This window comes from Manihot esculenta, chromosome 9, assembly GCF_001659605.2.
Source record: "Manihot esculenta cultivar AM560-2 chromosome 9, M.esculenta_v8, whole genome shotgun sequence".
Classification (NCBI taxonomy): Eukaryota; Viridiplantae; Streptophyta; class Magnoliopsida; order Malpighiales; family Euphorbiaceae; genus Manihot; species Manihot esculenta.
In genome coordinates, this window is record NC_035169.2 from 2,334,183 (window position 1) to 2,354,958 (window position 20,776).

The following is a 20,776-nucleotide window of genomic DNA, read 5'->3' on the forward strand; positions in this document are numbered from 1 at the left end:
TTCTTTTACTGTATAAGGTGTTATTAGGTTTATAAAAGGGGTTCCTAATATCACCATATGACTTATTTGTTGTGATAATAAAAATATAGTTTTTATTTCTAAGTCTTGGTCTATTACTAATGCCTCTGCTTTTCCTAATATATTCAGACTGGTTTTATTTGCAGTTTTTAATTTTTCTTTTGTTTCTTGCCAAAATTTTTTAGGTACCAAACTTGACTTTATACAATTTAAATCTGCTCCTGTATCAAATAATGCTATAGTGTTTAATTTAAACTCTTCTGAAAATTTTATTGTTAATTTTACTAAATATTTTCTGGAAGTTATTTCTTGTAATAATAGTATAAAATTATTATCTACTTCTCTATTTTCTGATTGATCCATGTTATTAGCTTCTTCTTCTTCTTCTTCTGAAGAGGAAGATGGTTCAGAGATTAGTTGACTTTCTAAAGCTTTTATCCTTCTCGAATCTGTCTGAAGTTGTTGTTTTAGCTCCTTTACTTCAGCTTTTATTATTTTAATTTCCCTTTGTAATTCCCCTACGGTTATTTTCTCTTTAGGTTCTTTATTTTTACTCAATATTTTGGTTAAGTCATATGTTTGTTTTTCTATTTTTGGCATAGTATTTTTTATTTCTTCTGATTCATCAAAGCTTTTTATTAGTCTTTTAAGAATTTTTTCTTTGGTTTTATTGTCTTCAATTCCATTTATTAAATTTAATAATGAATCTTGTTCTTTAGTTAAAACATTTATTGATTGTTCGGATGAGCTAGTGACTAACTCATCTATTTGATTTTCACTTTCAGTTATATCTGTCTCTGAGGTTTCTGAGCTTAAACATATTTCTTGGATTTTATTTGTTATTTCTTCATCTAATCCTAACTCATTTAATCTTTTATTAAATCTACAAAACTTAGATGTATGTCCCTTTTTACCACAATTATAACATGTTAAATCTTTAAAAGACCTTTTATTTTGGTTTCTTTCTTCTGGCTTCTTCCTTTCATATTTTTTATGAGTTTTAACATTTTTTCTTTTATAATATTCTTCCCTATTAGGTTTTGTTACATATCTCTTTTTATAATACCTATCTTTTTTATAATATTTCCTTGGCTTAATTCTAGAGCATTGCCCATTGCAACTTTTATCTTGCATTATACCATAATCAAATTGTTTACAAAAAGATCCTAATTCTTGTTTAGTTTTATGCATTTCATATTTTAAAGTCTTTTGTAGTCTTAGATCTTGACATATCTGCAATCCTTCCTTCTGAATTATGCTTACTAATTGTCCATATGTTAGTCTTTTATATGGTATCGGGTTACCAAAATGCTGTTTTATATTATTTCTGACTTTCTCTCCTAAGAAATAAGGGAGTCCTGCTAAGAATTTTTCTTTCCAAAAATCTTGGTTTGAATCTTCTCTTAACATTAATCTGGTTAGAAACGTAGTTTTATAATTTTGGAAATCACTTAATTTTTTACATTTTAAATTGCTTAGAAGTTCTGCATTTTTATCTTTTAAGAGAGAAGGGTCTCCTATAAAATGTAAAGAAATTGTTAAGATTAGAGTTGATACTGCATCTTGGATAGTTTCTCCAGTTTCATTATATATGGGTTCTCCATCACTATTTACCTGAACTGAATTTAATATTTCTAATTGCTGCATATCTGTTAGATGGTAATCCCACCATCCTTTTAGTTGTCCTGTGAAACCTGCTATAATTATTTCTGCTATTGCTCTATCTGAGGCAAAAGACTGGGTTTTATAAGCATTGGCTGCCATTGTCATTTGTTGTAATAGGCTTAAAATATTATATTCAGATAGTCCATCTATATTCCATTCATATACTGTTGAAGCATTATATTTAAACTGAGATGTTATGTTTGGTTTTTCCATGACCCTTAGGTCTGGTGCCCTACTTACTATCTCTCTATGTGATATGGGATTTATTTCAAATTGTTTTATATCTTCTGAATCTGGCTGACTTTGCTCAGACTCGGATTCTTCATTTAATGCATTTATATTTCCAGACTGTGGGGTTTCTGGGATTATATTTCTACTTGATTCTGAGACCTCTATCTTACTTAACTGGTCTTTTAGACTTTGCAAAAATTCATTTTTATTTGCTTTTAATTCCTTCTGGCTTGAACTAGATATTTGGTAGGGTTTAAACATATGAGGTTTTATTTCTTTTTTCTTTTCTACCTCTTCATCCTTATCTTTTAAAATTTTCTCTATCTTTTTTAACTGAGTTCCTAAACATATTAAACTTGCATTACTAAAGTTATTTTGTTCTATTATTTTCTTATCTGCATCATTTTCTTTAGCTATTTTATATGGCGCACAAACTATTTCATTTTCTCCATGTTTTATTTTACTAATTGTTTTAGGTGGAAAATCACTCTGTACAACTTTGTCATTTACTATCCACTCTGGCCTTTTATCCCTTATAGTTATTGGATTAATACTTTTCTTTTTGCATAGTTTGAACCAATCAAAAAATCCTATTTGTTCTTCATTTTGGCTATTATAATTTAGATATTCTTCTTTTAGATCTTCAAACTTATGTTTTTTAATAATCTTATTTAACTTATATAAGTTTTTTGTCTTTGTTATTTCTTTTAGAAATTTCTTTTCAAGTTTTTCTTTACTAAGGGCATTTAATTCTCTGTTTATATTATTTATGTTTTCTGTTATGGCAGATGCTGAAGGTGATTCGGGTGATGATGGTGCCATTTCGGCCTGTTGATTTAGATAATTTTCTACTGGATTATAAACTGCTTGAGGAACTGAAGAACTATAATCTACCCCTTTCATTTTAAGATGTCTATTTGGAATTTCTGATATGGAATGCCTATGTTGTACTATAGTTTGCATTACTGGTTTAGGTTCATCTTCTTTATATGTTGCATATATTACTGATGGTATATTTGATACTCTTCCTATATCATCTGTTATTACTGAGGATGAAGATCCTGTATATCTACTGCTCATGCTTCTGTTAAATTTTAATGATACTTTACCATCTTCAAACTGCTCAATTTTACTTAAACTTGTATTTGGCTTTACCTTTTCTGGTTCTGGTGGAGGAACTATACCTTCTAGTATCCATTCATCTGGCAAGGTTATATCTTTCCATTGAATTGTTTTAGGAATTACAGTATTTGTTTTAGTCAGATCTGTCTGTAAAAATCTCGTTTCCCCTAATTTAGGTTGTAATTTATATTTAGTCGCAAAAGCCGAGTTCATAGCTTTGTAATGAATTTTATATATTAATGCTATAGGAATAGAGCCTTGTTTCATTTTATAATTATGGGTTTTTATTTCTAGAACTATGCTTTCTAGAATATTTAAATCATTTAGTGAAATAGTCATATCTGGATAAACTTCAAAAGATATGGGTCCTTCGCTTAGACTAGTTTCTACAGATCCTAGCAAAGAATCCTGAAAGTTTAAAAATCTAGCATCCCTGACTACAGCCAAAATACTAGTATTTAATCCTTCTCTAGTCAGAGGTTTTATGCCTACTTGAATTAATCCTATATGAATATATTTATATTTTTTACTTCTATGATGATTTAATGTTCTTGGTGATAAAAGAGTTATTTTCTCAAAGGGTTTACTTAATTGAAAATCTCTTTCCTCTGTTTTTATTACATAATCTGTTTTAAAAACATTAAACTTTGGAATTTTATAAATCTGTTCTTTATCTACTTTAGGAATTTCCCATTCATCTATTGCTTTTACAAAATCTTCCAATATTAATTCATTTTTGTTTATTACTTTTTTAATTTCTGACGACTCTGAATCATCTGATTTTACTGTACTAGCCGATTTACACAGAAAAGGATCCATTTTTAAAGATCTTGAATTATGTTGCGGCCACTGCCTGTTCTACCCTATGACGCCTAAACCTTATATATATATATATATATATATTCGTTACTTTCTGCACAACTGCACTCATATATATATATATATATATTCGTTACTTTCTGCACAACTGCACTCATATATATATATATATATTCGTTTCCTTTACCAGCAGGCAGAGAGCCTTCCTTTTCCGATTCTCTATTTCCTTTCCTCATTCCCAATCTCCGATCCATCCCTAAAAACAACTGACGAGAGATCCATGATGATGAAGATGCCTTGGAGGAGGAAGAGCAGGAGCTTCCATCTTCAGCTACAAGGGGCAATTGGTACCATTCAATCTCCATTCCTATTCTTATTTACCAATGATTGCCATTCTTCTACTTCCACACTTAAAGATGCACGCTTCTTGACAAATAATTTCAAATCTGCTTCTTTTACCCACCTTGATGATGCCATTGCTTCATTCAATCATGTAATTCATAAACATCCTCTGCCTTCTAGGATTCCATTTAATAGATTCTTATCTGCCCTTGCGAAAATGAAACAATATCATACTGTCCTTTCCATGTCCAAAACAATTGAATTGCTAGGAATCTCTCACAATATTTATTCTCTTAACATCTTAATTAATTGCTTCTGCCGTTTACATCTTGTGGATTTTGGCTTCTCTGTTTTCGGGAAGATGTTCAAATTCGGATTGGAGCCTACCACTGTGACATTTAATAGCTTAATTAATGGGCTTTGTATGGAGCGTAAAATCGATAAAGCGGTGGAATTTTTCGATGATATGGTTGCACGTGGTTATCAACCTGATGTTTATACTTACATTACGATAATAAACGGAATCTGTAAATTTGGGAAAACAAAAGTGGCTATTGGGCTACTAAAGGGAATGGTTGATAGAGGTTGTGAGCCAAATGTTGTGACATACAATGCAATCATTGACGCACTTTGCAAGGATGAGCTAGTTGGTGAGGCTTTAGATCTCTTCTCTCAAATGAGGAATAAGGGCATTTCACCTAATGTCATCACTTATACTGGTTTAATTCACGGTGTTTGCAAATTAGGCCAAAAGAACCAAGCTTTGGCCTTGATGAATGAAATGGTGGAGCAGAACATATCACCTGATGTTTATACCTTCAATGTATTGATTGACGCTCTTTGTAAGGATGGAATGGTTGCAGAGGCTCAAAATACATTCAATGTAATGATTCAAAGAGGTGTAGAGCCTGATGTGGTCACCTACAATTCCTTAATTGATGGTCTTTGCATTTCAGACCAATTCAAGGAAGCTGTGGCCTTGTTGAAAGAAATGGTGGGGAGGAACATATCCCCTAGTGTTTTTACCTTCAATATATTGATCGACACTCTTTGTAAGAAAGGACTGGTTTCAAATGCACAGAAAATAATCAAGATAATGATTCAAAGAGGTGTGGAACCTGATGTTGTCACTTATAATTCATTGATGGATGGATATTGTCTGTGCAAGCAAATTGATAAGGCTAGAAAGGTATTTGATCTGATGGTGACCAATGAAATAGCTGACATTTTAGGCTATAACATTTTGATCAATGGATATTGTAAGTGCAAAATGATAGATGATGCAGAGGAACTTTTTGATGAAATGTCTCATAAAGGTTTAGTTCCTAATGTTGTTACTTATCATACTCTTATAAAGGGTATGTTTCAAGCAGGGAGGCCCCAAAATGCAAAAGAGCTTTTTAAGGATATGTGCTCTCATGGTCAACAGCCAGATATAGTAACCTTCTCAATTATGATTGATGGCTTGTGTAGACAGGGGAATCTCGATGAGGCACTCGCACTATTGACAGCAATGGAGAAAAGTCAGTTGAAGCCTAATGTTGTGATCTATAGCAGTCTGATCAATGGTATGTGCAAAGTTGGGAAGATTAATGATGCCAAGGAACTTTTTTCTAGTCTTTTTGAAATTGGTTTACAACCTGACGTTTATGTATATAACGCAATTATGAAAGGACTCTGCCAACAAGGATTAATGGATGAAGCGTATAAGGTATTTAAAGACATGGAAAAGGTAGGATGTTTACCAGATAATTGTTGTTATAATATCATCATTCAAGGGTTTCTCAAGCATGAGGATTTACCAAAAGCATCAGAACTAATCAACGAAATGGTTGATAAGGGGTTCTCTGCTGATGATGCTACCACAGAATTGGTAGTATATTTATCGCGGAATAATAATCTCATTCTGAGGCTTTTAAAGGTCCGCAATGAGGGATCAGCAAACTAAAGTTGTTATATCTTGACCATTCAAGTGTATCTTGGAGCAGAATTGGTAGTATATTTATCGCGGAATAATAATCTCATTCTGAGGCTTTTAAAGGTCCGCAATGAGGGATCAGCAAACTAAAGTTGTTATATCTTGACCATTCAAGTGTATCTTGGAGCGCAACTTGGTAATTACCTTTTTCAAATATAATAGATATGTAATTTAACTAACTTCTTCAAATATCATTTTTAATTTCAATCAGCTGTGATTCTCTTCCACAAAATGAAAATTTCTAACACTGCCTGTGGTGGAAACCATGATTTGTGTGTGCCTTTCGCTTGAATTCAGACATGGACTAGATCTCTTTGATATAAGATTGTTGATGAATGGAGGTCATGGATTTCTAATCATCAAGTTGCTGGTAAACCCACCATCTCCATTACAATTTTTTTCGGCTGCTGCTACAGCCTTTACTCGAGAGCTCAGTCCTAAAATTGAGTTGAGAACTAAAACTAATTGGTTCCATACTACAATGCCTAAGAATCTTTATCTATTTTTATTTTTGTGCTCAATGACCTTTCAAAATGCTATCATTTCTCTTGTAGGTACTTGCAAGGATATGACTACAACTTCACCTTTCTAACCATAAAGGTATAAGCAATTCATTTTTGCTTAGTTATTATAATTTTTAATAATAATGAAACTAATGATTATAAACCAGTGTGCTTTAATTGAGAATTGTTTTAACAATTATACTACACTATAAATGCAGGGTGCAGGATGTACAGTCTCAGAATACAAGGTAAGAGAATCACTAGACTTCTGCAGTTGTTGGTTGGATGAAATGTCACTAAAATTATAGACAACAGAAAATGTTATGGGAATTGAGGGAAAAGCAAACATCCTCTTTGTCACCTTTTTTTTTCTAGTCATCAAATTGGGTATATATATATATATATAGATCCTTAATTTCTTATATTTTCCTTCAAGTCAAATCTGTGAAATCATTGCATTAGCGTCTAATAATATGAAGTTCACAATCTTTTCCAATGAAATCAATTTTTTAACATGAAAATTTGAATTTTAGAAATGCTTGTGGAAGGTATATATATATTCTTCCCTTTGAGATTCTTTACTTTGTGCCAAGTTGATTGGATGTACTGTTTGAGACGTTAGTTAAGTTAGGCAAGAAAAGTTGTTTTGGTTGTTTCTTTTCTCCTTTCAGCAGTATATAATGAGACATCTTATGTTTTTACCACTTTCTAAACCTTGTAATATACTCAATAAAATTTTCTTTGGGCTCTTGTTTGTACATGGTATTTTTCTTTTTGCAAGATGCATCTTTCATGAAGTTTTTGTGACTGCTTCCATGGGAAATGGTTTGTTAGAGAAGGTGGGGCTGACAGGGTATATATTGAGAGGTAGGAAACCAATTGCAAAATGATTCAGATCCTTCTACACTTCAAAACTCAGATAATCCAAGTAGGATTCTCATATCTATCTGCACCGTTAAATTTAGTAAATTATTCGACTTGGAGTATGTCTATGACTATGAAACTTGCTTTAAAGAAAGATTTGGGCAACTTATACACCAATTAAAGAAAGGAATAAGCTAAGAATCTATATGAGTTGTTGTTTACTTTACAAAATTGAAGAAACTATGGGATAAACTTGGTGGTTTAAAGCATCATTAAAGAGTAGATTGAATATGAGTTTGTTTTTAGTATAATTCTATGTTCAGCCTTCTCATTCTTAAAAGAATAAGTTAGGAAGTTAGAAAGTTGGGAGTGGAGGAAAGAGTTTCATATTTATGAACGGTAGATGTTAAAAATATAAAATAAAAACTAGTTTATTAATTGCTGATAAGCCTATTTAAAAATATCAATTTACCAATAAGCAAATTAATTTCTTAATTCACTTTCTACACAATTGCACTCATATATATATATATATATATATATATATATATATATATTCGTTTGACACCAAATCCTTGAAATAAAGATAATATAAAAATTAAGACTTTATTTGTTTTATAAAAAATATTACACTAAGAAATATAGTTTAATAATATAAAATAACGACTAATTAAGGGTACATTCAATATCACTTCATGATTTTTGTTTTTTATTTTCTCAAAAATTGATTATATAAAAATAAGTATAAATTTTTATATAATGGTAAGAAATAATATAATTTGTTAAAATATTATTTTATAAATGGTTATACATAAAAATATTATTTTATAAATGATTATATATAAAAATAGTATAAATAATTTTTTAAATGGTTATACATAAAAATATTAATAAATTATGTTTACACAATATATGATATTATAACAAAAAATTATTATTTGATTATTGGTAATATAGAAAAACTTATTAGTTAGTCTATTTTGAAAAAATAAATTTAAAGCTTTCTAGAGATTTTAAAAAGTCTACGGACTGGTCGGTTACGTTAATTTTAGCTTTTAAGTATTTTAAAAATAAAAATTACTATTTAGTTTCTTAATATAAGAAAGTTCACTAATTAATTTATTAATTTTAAAAAATATATTAAAACATTTCTCAAATTTTAAAAATCTACTTATTAATTTCTCTATCAATTTTAGCTATTAGCTATTAAATTTTTACAAAAAAAATTTTAAATGTCTTCAAAGAACTAATTAGTAAATATTTTTATAAAAATAAGGAATCAACTAATAAATTTTCTTTTCTACGGATATTAAATAGTAAAATAATAATAAAATATATAATAGGTAAAATTAATAAAATGATTAATTAATATATTTTTAATACTTGAAGGATGTTTAATGTATTTTTTAAAATAAAGAAACTAACTAATGTATTTTTCTATATTATAGATATTAAATAGTAAATTTTACTTATAAACAAGTCTAAAATGTCTTCGATATGGATGGACTAATTAATAGGCATTTTTACAAAACTAAATAACTAACTAATGAATTTTTAATATTACATGGATTAAATAGTAAAATATTTAATAATTAATTAATATATTTTTTAAAATTTAAAAAAAAATTTATTTTATTTTTTAAAATCGAGAAATCAATTAATAAGTTTTTGTATATCATAAGAAATTAGGATTTATAAATCGTAGAGTGCAAATTCCTCTAATTGCCCCACCGGTTTTGAATGAGAGTTGATAGCATGGTGAGTTAGATTTTAAATTCCATCTCTAAGAAACTAGTGGAAGTTGGTGGAAGTTTTTTGTATGCATATAGTGCAAAGGATTTATGGGAGAGGGACTTATATACCAATTAAAGAAAGAAATAAGTAGTTTCAGTCAAGAATCTATATTAGTTATTGTTTTCTTTACAAAATTGATGGGATAAACTTGGTGTTTGAAAGCATCATCTAACTATTTGTGAATGTGGTGCTTTTGAAGTATAGCTTGAGAGAGAGAGAATTAACGAGTTGTAAAGCTATTATAAAGAGTTTCAGATAAATTATGTGGTATTTGTAAAACTTTTGGACACATAGATACCCTAATTGGTTTAAAAATTATAAGCAAAAGAAGATTGGCTTTAACAATGAAAATCATACTTATGGATTGTTAAAATCATACTTATGGAATTACTGAGAACCTTCGGAACTCACATCAGTTGTAGAGTGTGCGTGTATAGGATTTAGATGAAATTAAGGACTTTGTCAAATATATTTTTGATTCTAGGCTGGTTAGGTGAAATAGATTTCTCTTATTAGAGTAAAATTTTGTATATAGTATTTTGTATTATATTAAAATCAAATTATAAATAAAATAATTAACGATAAATGTTATATATACTAAAAATATTATTAGTATCTTTTAAATTATAAATGTCTAAATATAATTTATTATCACCAAATGTAATTTATTATTGAAAATTAATAATTTTAAATAAAATAAAAATATATTATATTAATTTTGCAATGGTTATTGTATTAGGATAATTTTTTTTAACTTATGATTTATATATAATTGGGCTATAATAATTTTTTTTTAATATATGTTATTGATAATTTCATTGAATATAGATATCAGCAAATAAATAAATAAATAAAATTTAAATATTTCATTTATAATAATAAAATCAACTAAAATAATGTATTTTCTTAATTTAATTTTATTACTATCTTTCTAGATGACTTTAAATAAATATTTTCATATAATAATGTGATATTTTGATAATAAGTGATCAAATTTAACTCATTATTTAAAATAATAATAATAATAATAATTATTATTATTATTATATTATATAAAACACATCATCATCTGTTCAAAGAGGGTGAGTTAGAGCAAGGTCAGAAAACATCTATTTATAAAGTGTTAAATTTAGTTGCGCAAAATTAGGGTGGAGCTTTTGAAACTAGAGGAACACATATTTTTTGGAGGGCAAACTCAAAGCAGCGATATGGTGATTCATCTAATTTTGAGAAAAAGAGATATCTGAACGTCAATCAGACTAAGAGTCATATTAGAGGTTTTTATATTCTATTTCTGATTAGATTCATAGGAGAAGGAGAAACAGGTTTTTATGCTCTATTTCTGATTAGATTCATAGGAGAAGGAGAAACAATTTGGTTTTGGGAGATTGTTTGTTCAGAGATTCCATAAGCAACTAGTTACAAGATTTTGCTCAAGCTTTTATCAAATTGCTAGTTTTAGAACTGCTTATAAAAAATCAAATATAAAAAAAAAAAAAATGCTTCTTGGTAGTAATCACATAGCATTTTCTCTATGCTACAAAATCTCAGTATCATACAATACATCCTTAAAAGAATATACTACTTTAATGATTTAAGCGAGATAGAGAGGCAAAACGCTAAAAGGAAAAGCTATGGTGAAGGAAGTATATGTCTATAAAGATATATACTTACGGTTAACTTTTTCATATTCAATTTAATTCTCTAGTTATAAACATGATAAATCAAAAAAATTTGATTTAATTATTCAAAATTTAAAATTTTGAATATAAATATAAATTATTGTAAATGTTTGGAATATTTATCCAATCATGATAAGTGGATTAAAATAAATTTTGATCAAAATTAATTAAGATTAATGGCTAAAATTGAGACAAATGTGAAAAGATCGATTTTATTGTCTAAAATTTTAAGTTTAGAATATAAATGCAAAAATTCGTACATTTTTAAATTTTTTTTGTAACATAATCAAATAGAGAGTATGTGTACACCGGTAATGAACTAAGTTTTCATGAAACCTCCAATAATTCATAAATAACTTTATATTTTAGAATATAATTTATAAGATTATATTGAAATTATAAATTAAATGGGATATAAGTCATATCATTGCAACTATATAATATAACTAACTAAAATCATTATATATATATATATGGAATTAATTTTTAGTATGATTTTGGTTACGATTTGATTTTTTAGTAAAGAACTAAAATTAAAATTAAATAACTAAATTTTTTGTTTGATTCTTACAAAATATATATATTTTTTAGATTTTGATACAGTTTATAACCCTAAAAGCCATGTATAATCCTAATTGGAGGTGACGGATGATACTAGAGGTTTTGTAATTCTCCTAGAATGGATGTCGAAGTAAAAAAAATAATTTATTCAAATTTAACAAATATAAATTATGTATAGGTTAACAGGATCGTACTCACGGAGAATTAACACTAAAATTCTCTAATGAAAAGACAATACAAATAAAGTGAGATTTTATCAAAGAATGAAATTAAAGTCAAATGAAGATAATTAAAAAAATAATAATTAAGTGAAATTCTAATAATAAACTTGAGAAAAAATTAATGTAAATTTATTTTAATTAAAGAATAAATTGAATAAAAAAGATCTTTATTTATTCCAATAAATTGAATTTAGTCATGAGAGATACTCTTCACAACAATCTCTCTTTAGGTATAAATTAATTAAAAAATATTGACTAATGAATTTTAACTAACAAACAATTCAAAAAAGTTTATTTGGTTTAATATATTAATTGTCTTAAGAATTGGAGAGATTTAATTTTAACAAATAAATTAAACCACATTGTAAATTGCTCAGCGGATTAGGCTAATTGTTATATATAATTGAATAACAAAAGTAATTACAGACTCAAATATCCAAACTAACAATATATTATTTAGCTATAATTTGAACAACAAGTTCTATTTGATCAATCAACAAAGTAATAATAATAATAATAACTGAAATTGCATATTAATAATTAAGTTTAGATCTCAACAAAGTAATAATAATAATAATAATTGAAATTGTATAATAATAATTAAGTTTAGATCTCACAATTCTTGAAAAAAAAGTAAAATTCCGATCTATTTTCAACTAAAATAAGAGAAATCAGTCACTCATAGCTGCTCTTGAACACCAGAAATAATGAAAAGTTTTGGCCAAAAGCAAAGGATATTTGTTCTTACAACAAAAAGAGAATCCTAGAGAACTATCCAAAATTATCTTTCTAAAAAGTTAAAATCATAGTATCTTAGTAAAATAGCTTTCTAATTTATTTCCCAGCGAGAGAGAAGGTTTTCTAATTTTTTTTTTTTACGAGAATCATATGATTTAGGGTTAAATCAAAAGTTTTTTAGATCTTCCGTCAATTACGTCTTTATTGCTATTCAGAGTCTTGTCCAATACTCTGGCCAAGTCTATTCAGCCACTATACACAATCAGTTTCTTTTTCTTTGAACTTGACTCATTTTTATTATCATTTGTATTTCTGTATAAAATTCATAAAAATTATCCAAAATAAATAGTATTTAAATATCATTTAATTAAATATTAATTAAAATATATGTTGAATATGTGTATCATCATCCAGTCACTAAAGTTCCAGTCACTAAGTGCATAAAGAAGCTTGGAGCTAAAATGATTGACAGTTAAAAAACTCCATTTTATCACCTTTGAAATGTCACTAGGATCTAGCATTTTTAATGACAAGGACGTCAGAAAACAAGAGAAATTGTTCAGTCTATTGCCAAAACTTGGTTTCCCTTTCATTCCTTAAAGAGTTTCCAAAAGCATAAGTGATCGGTATAAAAAAAAAAAAAAAAAAAAAAGGTAAAAGGCCCATTTTAGTCCTTTAATTATTGGCAATAGTCATTTAAGACCTTAAAGACTTTTAAGTCCAATCGAACCCCTCAACTTTCAATTTTGATTTAATAACTCTAAATTTAATAGTGTTAATTAACAGAATCAAATAAATAAGTAAAAATAAGCTTTTAAATGAATCAAATATTAATTTTATATTTTAAGAAATTAAAATAAAACTAAATAAATCATTTATAAAAAATGAATACATAAAATCTAACCCCATTTCATTGCATCCTCATCTCTATCTTCATCACCAACAAATCCAAATCCCATCCAACCTCATCTCCACTTCCATCATCCTTTACTTACCCACTCAATCTCATAACAATATTACTCAACATCTTTCCTCTTGCATCTCTAGCATCTTTCCTCTTAATTCAGCTAACACAAATGGCTTAGAAGTGCTCTTCAAGCTTCCTTTATATGCCACCGTAAATATATCCTCCAAACTCAAGAACTACTTTCATTTTAGTTGAAAATACTAATGATACTATGGTCATAATGTTGAGTGGGTTTGTGAATTTATGTTTGATGACGCTGTGAATCTTTCTTCCTTAGCAGTTCATGAAAGTGAAATGATAAATATGGATAAGTATCTACTTCTAAGATGAATGACATGAAAACATGACTCTCCATAGTCATCGCTAATTAAGAAAACAAGTTTAGATTTTTTAGGTTTTGAAGATAAGAGGTTACTGCAGTTTTGGAGATAATATTCTTGATTTTTTAACTTTAAAAATTTTAAAATATTTTAATGGATAAATATTTAATAGAGTTATGTTGCAATTATTAATTTGGATTTAATTTACTTAAAATTATAATATGTAGGATAATTAGGTCAATATTGAAAGTTAAGAGGCTTGATTGGATTCATAAAATCTTTAAGAATTTAATTGACTATTGGCCAATAACAATTAAGAGGCTAAAATGAGCCTTTTGTCTAAAAAAAATTTAGGCACGTTTGTTCTCTTAGAATAGGAGCAAGCATTCGGAGGAGGAATTACGATTTATTCCTCCAGCAATTATGAATGGATAGAAGATTATAAAATTCAGAACCACAGATGCGTAGAGTAAATATGTGAGAGAGAAATCGATTGATTAGGAGTGTATTTGAAATAAATCATTGAGTTCAAGGAATTGAGAGTTTCGATATGAACAAATAGAAGAGGTGTAGTCTAAATTTTATTTTTTTTTTTATGAAAGATAATATTTACTAGTTTAACTTTTAACTTGAGAAGAGTAAGATGTGAGTTTTTGAAAATAGACCCTATATCATTTATATAAAAAAAAACCCTTAATTTTGATGCAATGGAAGTTAATGTTGAGAATTGACTTGAAATCAATCCAAAAAATATATATAAGTACAACTCCTAGGATTGCCTTGGAAATTCTAGAATGTAGAGATGCTGAGTAGAATAGGTAGCACGATGAGAAACTGTGAAGAGGGTATAGAGGGTTATGCAAGAATATTAGTAAAAATGGACTTGTTAAGGGGTGTTCCTTGAAGAATAGCCATCAATTCTCTCAACATGTGATTTATAAATGGAGATTTGCTAGATGCTAGGAGTGTAGGAACTTGGACATCATGAATCTTAGTGTAAGAAAAGCCACAAGAGATAAATCTGACAACTTAAGAATAAAAAAATGGATGATAATAAGGGTGACAATGTTGAAGAGGTGGTAATGGTGGCAGAGAATATAAATTGAAGGACAATGAAAGAGGAGAGTGGTAGGAAGCGGGAAAGGAAGGGAGAAAATATACAGTGGCACATGAAAAAAATCATTAATTATATAATATTATAACATGGAGATTGAAGAGCATTTTTGTTTCTATAGAGTTTAGGCGAATTGATTTAAAAAGTTGTTTGCCTAAATTTATATTTTAATTTTAATTTATTAATTTTTATATTTTAATGTAATTTTAATTAATCTGTCAATTTAAAAATTTTCAACTTATCACTTATATTATTATTTTTTATATAAATTAATGATCAAATTATTAAAAAATTTAATGTTTATATTATTTTATATTTTAATTTAAATGTTTAAATTTTAATTTAATTAATTTAATATTTATATTTGAATGTGATTTTAATCAATTTTAAATAATTAAAATATAAGAGTTCAGATAAAATGTCAAAAATAATATTTTATTATTTTTTAAATATAAATAACTCATACGTAATTATAATTAAATAATATATTTAATTTCAAATATAATAATAATTCAACTGTTAAACATAGATAAAATTTTTTATTTTATATCTATAATTATAAAGATTTTATAATAAATTTATTATTTTTAATTATTTTATATATATTATTATTTTAAATTAAATAATATATTTATAATAAATAATTTATAATTATAATTATAAAATAAAATTTATCACTATTAAAGATGTGAAATATTTATTTAATAATTAAATTATTTATTTAATTAATTAAAATTACTCTAAATATAAATTGTGGATTAATTTATTTAAAATTTAAATATTTAGATCAAAATATAAATAATATAAATGTTAAGTTTTTTCGGTTAAGTCAATTGATCAAAATATAAATTATAAAATAAAATTTATCACTATTAAAGATGTGAAATATTTATTTAATAATTAAATTATTTATTTTAATTAATTAAAATTACTCTAAATATAAATTATGGATTAATTTATCTAAAATTTAAATATTTAGATCAAAATATAAATAATATAAATGTTAAGTTTTTTTTCGGTTAAGTCAATTGATCAATTAGAAAAATAATTATAATAATAGATTTGACTAGATAATTAAATTTAAAAATTTACGGATGGAATAAAATTATACTAAAATTATAGGGATTAAATCAATTAAATTAAAATTAGAAAATTAAAATTAAAATATAAATAAGTAAACCTTGATTTTTTTAATCAATTAACCTATAACTTATTTTATAATATTAGATTAGATCGAAATTTATTTGACATTTGTATAATAGTATAAAAATATAGTTGATCTAAAATTTTGAATTCAGATTATTTGGTCGTAGAGTAAAAGTAAAGATTTAATTAGGTTTATATCTAAAATATTATTATTATAAAATGATAAATTTAATTTGTTATTAAATAATATTTTTAAATTAATAAAAAATTACAAAATGTGGCGCATATAAACAATTCCCAATTTCCTTTTGTTATCCTTACCACTTTACCAGCAGGCAGAGAGCCTTCCTTTTCCGATTCTCTATTTCCTTTCCTCATTCCCAATCTCCGATCCATCCCTAAAAACAACTGACTAGAGATCGATGATGATGAAGATGCCTTGGAGGAGGAAGAGCAGGAACTTCCATCTTCAGCTACAAGGGGCAATTGGTACCATTCAATCTCCATTCCTATTCTTATTTACCAATTATTGCCATTCTTCTACTTCCACACTTGAAGATGCACGCTTCTTGACAAATAACTTCAAATCTGCTTCTTTTACCCACCTTGATGATGCCATTGCATCCTTCAATCATGTAATTCATAAGCATCCTCTTCCTTCTAGGGCTCAATTTAGTAGATTCTTATCTGCCCTTGTGAAAATGAAACAATATCACACTGTCTTTTCCATGTCCAAAACAATTGAATTGCTAGGAATCTCACACGATGTTTATTCTCTTAGCATCTTAATTAATTGCTTCTGCCACTTACACCTTGTGGATTTTGGCTTCTCTGTTTTTGGTAAGATGCTCAAATTGGGATTGGAGCCTAACGTTGTGACATTTACTACCTTAATTAATGGGCTTTGTATGGAGAGTAAAATCGATAAAGCAGTGGAATTTTTCGATGATATGGTTGCATGTGGTTATCAACCTAATGTTTACACTTACAATGTGATAATAAACGGAATGTGTAAATTTGGGAAAACAAATGTGGCTATTGGGCTACTAAAGGGAATGGCTGATAGAGGTTGTGAGCCAAATGTTGTGACATACAATGCAATCATTGACGCCCTTTGCAAGGATGAGCTAGTTGGTGAGGCTTTAGAGCTCTTCTCTCAAATGAGGAATAAGGGCATTTCACTTGATGTCATCACTTACACTGGTTTAATTCACGGCGTTTGCAAATTAGGCCAAAAGAACCAAGCTTTGGCCTTGATGAATGAAATGGTGCAGCAGAACATATTACCAGATGTTTATACCTTCAATGTATTGATTGATGCTCTTTGTAAGGATGGAATGGTTTCAGAGGCTCAAAATACATTCAATGTAATGATTCAAAGAGGTGTAGAGCCTAATGTGGTCACCTACACTTCCTTAATTGATGGTCTTTGCATTTCAGACCAATTCAAGGAAGCTTTGGCCTTGTTGAAAGTAATGGTGGGGAGGAACATATCCCCTAATGTTTTTACCTTCAATATATTGATCGATACCCTTTGTAAGAAAGGACTGGTTTCAAATGCAGAGAATATAATCAAAATAATGATTCAAAGAGGTGTGGAACCTAATGTTGTCACTTATAGTTCATTGATGGATGGATATTGTCTGTGCAAGCAAATTGATAAGGCTAGAAAGGTATTTGATCTGATGGTGACCAATGAAATAGCTGGCATTTTTAGCTACACCATTTTGATCAATGGATATTGTAAGTGCAAAATGATAGATGATGCAAAGGAAATTTTTGATGAAATGTCTCATAAAGGTTTAGTTCCTAATGTTGTTACTTATTCTACTCTTATAGAGGGTATGTTTCAAGCAGGGAGGCCCCAAACTGCAAAAGAGCTCTTTAAGGATATGTGCTCTCATGGTCAACAGCCAAATATAGTAACCTTCTCAATTATGATTGATGGCTTGTGTAGACAGGGGAATCTCGATGAAGCACTCACCCTATTGAAAGAAATGGAGGAAAGTCAGTTGAAGCCTAATTTTGTAATCTATAGCAGTCTGATCAATGGTATGTGCAAAGTTGGGAAGATTAATGATGCCAAGGAACTTTTTTCTAGTCTTTTTGAAATGGGTTTACAACCTGATGTTTATGTATATAGTGCAATTATGAAAGGACTCTGCCAACAAGGATTAATGGATGAAGCGTATAAGGTATTTAAAGACATGGAAAAGGTAGGATGTTTACCAAATAATTGCTGTTATAATATCATCATTCAAGGGTTTCTCAAGCATGAGGATTTACCAAAAGCATCAGAACTAATCAACGAAATGGTTGATAAGGGGTTCTCTGCTGATGCTGCTACCACAGAATTGGTAGTACATTTATCGCTGAATAATGATCTCATTCTAAGCAAACTACGAAATCGTTCTAAGGCTTCTAAAGGGGTGCAATGAGGGATTAGCAAATTAAAGTTGTTATATCTTGACCGTTCAAGGGTGTCTTGGAGAGAAACTTGGTAATTTGCCTTCTTCAAATGTAGTAGGTATGTAATTTAACTAACTTCTTCAAATTTCATTTTTAATTTCAGTCAGCTATGATTCTCTTCCACAAAATGAAAATTTCTAACACCGTAAATTACCTGCAGTGGAAACCATGATATGTGTGTTCCTTTCGCTTGAACTCAGACATGGACTAGATCTCTTTGGATATAAGGTTGTTGATGACTGGAGGTCATAGATTTCTAATGATCAAGTTGCTGGTAAACCCACCATCTTCCTTACAATTTTTTTTGGGCTGCTACTACAGCCTAAACTCGAGAGCTCAGTCCTAAGAATGAGTTGAGAACTAAAACTAATTGATTCCATGCTACAATGCTTAAGAATCTTTATCTATTTTACTTTTGTGCTCAATGACCTTTTAAAATGCTATCAATTTTCTTGTAGCTACTTGCTAGGATATGATTGCAACTTCACCTTTCTAAACATAAAGGTATAAGCAATTCGTTTTTGCTTGATTATTATATTTTTAATAATAATGAAAATAGTGATTATAAACAAGTGGAGCTTTAATGGAGAATTGATTTAGCAACTAGACTATCCTATAAATGCAGGTGCAGGATATGCAGCCCCATAATACAAGTGTAGTGGTTGAGAAATCTACCATTTTTCTTTATCGGTTTCTTGGTTGACAGAAATCTAGCAATTATAGTTGTTGAGATTGTTGAATCATGTGATAGTAAATTAGTTACAATGGCTGTATATTAAGGAAAAATACTTAGGAAATCATCTCTGTATGATATATCTTTATGATATAATAATAATACAATCAAGTATGATCATTTTGTCAATATGGTATATAACAAATATATTTTAGACCACCTATTGAGTTATTTATATGGTGCATTTTGTGATACGTTTGTATGGTGTTATGAAGGGGAAACACATTGTTTCTTACTGTTTGAGAAAAGTTAGGCAAGAAAAGTTGCTTTGGTTGTTTCTTTTCTCCTTCCAGCTGTACATTAAGCGAGATTTTGTGTTTAGCACATTGTAAACTTTGTAATATACTCAATAAAATTTTCTTTGAGCTTTTGTTTAGACATGGTATTTTTCTTTTTGCTTGCTGGTAATTGTTGAAGTTTTTTTATTCTGCATCCATGGCAAATGGAAGTTAGTTTTATCAGAGAAGATAGGTCTGACAGGGTACATATTGAGAGGTAGGAAACCAATTGCAAAATGATTCAGATCCTTTGAGTCTTCAAAACACAGATAATCCAGGTATGATCTTTATATCTGCACCTTTAAATGGACTAAATTATTTGCGTTGGAGTATATCTATGACACTTGCTTTAAGAGCAAAGCCAAGTTAGGATTTGTAAATCGATGTGTGCAAATTCCTCCTGTTGGCTCCACTGGTTTTGAGAAGTGGATGAGAATTGATAGCATGATGAGTTAGATTTTGAATTCCATCTCTAAGGATCTAGTGGAAGTTTTTTGTATGCATATAGTGCAAAGGATTTATGGGAGGAAATTAGAAGAAAGATTAAAGGACCTATGTTAGTTGGTGTTTTCTTTACAAAATTGAAGAAACTATGGGATAAACTTGGTGTTTGAAAGCATCATCTAACTATTTGTGAATGTGGTGCTTTTGAAGTATAGCTTGAGAGAGAGAATTAATGAGTTGTAAAGCTTTTGTAAAGATTTCAGGTAGATTATGTGGCATTTGTAAAGCTTTTGGGCACATAGATACCCTGGTTGGTTTAAAAATTATAAGCAAAAGAAGATTGGCTTTAACAATGAAAATCATACTTATGGAACCACTGAGGACCTTCGGAACTCACATTAGTTGTAGAGTGTGCGTGTATAGGATTTAGATGAAATTAAGGGCTTTGTCAAATATATTTTTGATACTGTATAAACACAATTATAATTTATTCCGATCTTCCTAGATGACTTTGATTAAATATTTTCATATAATAATGTGATATTATGATAATAAGAGACCAAATTTAATTTGCTATTTAAAATGATAATAATAATAATTGTTATTTTTATATTATATATAAAAATATTAAAAAAATATAAAAAAATAATAGTAAAATATTGTTTAGTCTTTGAAGTATACTAAAATCTCCACTTTAGTCCATGTATTTTGAATGTTCAGCCCTACAGATTATGTGAAAGTCAATATAATGAGAAACTTTAATACCT

At 28.3% G+C, this 20,776-nt stretch overlaps 3 protein-coding genes across 3 annotated transcripts in view; all 3 read left to right on the top strand.

The window, feature by feature from the left end:
- LOC110607986 (pentatricopeptide repeat-containing protein At5g55840) overlaps nucleotides 1-20,776 on the top strand; it is a 106,789-nt gene that overhangs the window by 67,606 nt on the left and 18,407 nt on the right. Inside the window, exons 6-7 of the mRNA XM_043959806.1 lie at nucleotides 6,473-6,545; nucleotides 6,730-6,775. The gene's annotated coding sequence lies outside the window, so the exon portion shown is untranslated. The remainder of the gene's footprint in view (nucleotides 1-6,472; nucleotides 6,546-6,729; nucleotides 6,776-20,776) is intronic.
- Nucleotides 4,415-6,145, top strand: LOC122721205 (pentatricopeptide repeat-containing protein At1g63330-like). Its single transcript, XM_043959807.1, has one exon. The coding sequence runs from the start codon at nucleotides 4,415-4,417 to the stop codon at nucleotides 6,143-6,145; it is 1,731 nt and encodes a 576-aa protein (XP_043815742.1).
- LOC122721248 (pentatricopeptide repeat-containing protein At1g63330-like) lies at nucleotides 16,373-19,126 on the top strand. The gene is made up of 2 exons (XM_021747169.2): nucleotides 16,373-18,612; nucleotides 18,715-19,126. Exon 1 carries the CDS (start codon nucleotides 16,508-16,510, stop codon nucleotides 18,521-18,523), a length of 2,016 nt encoding a protein of 671 aa, XP_021602861.2. The 5' UTR covers nucleotides 16,373-16,507; the 3' UTR covers nucleotides 18,524-18,612; nucleotides 18,715-19,126.

Bases quoted from the DNA above. Each gene is read 5' to 3' on its own strand.
- LOC122721205 (XM_043959807.1), top strand. From the start codon at position 4,415: ATGAAACAATATCATACTGTCCTTTCCATGTCCAAAACAATTGAATTG.
- LOC122721248 (XM_021747169.2), top strand. From the start codon at position 16,508: ATGATGATGAAGATGCCTTGGAGGAGGAAGAGCAGGAACTTCCATCTT.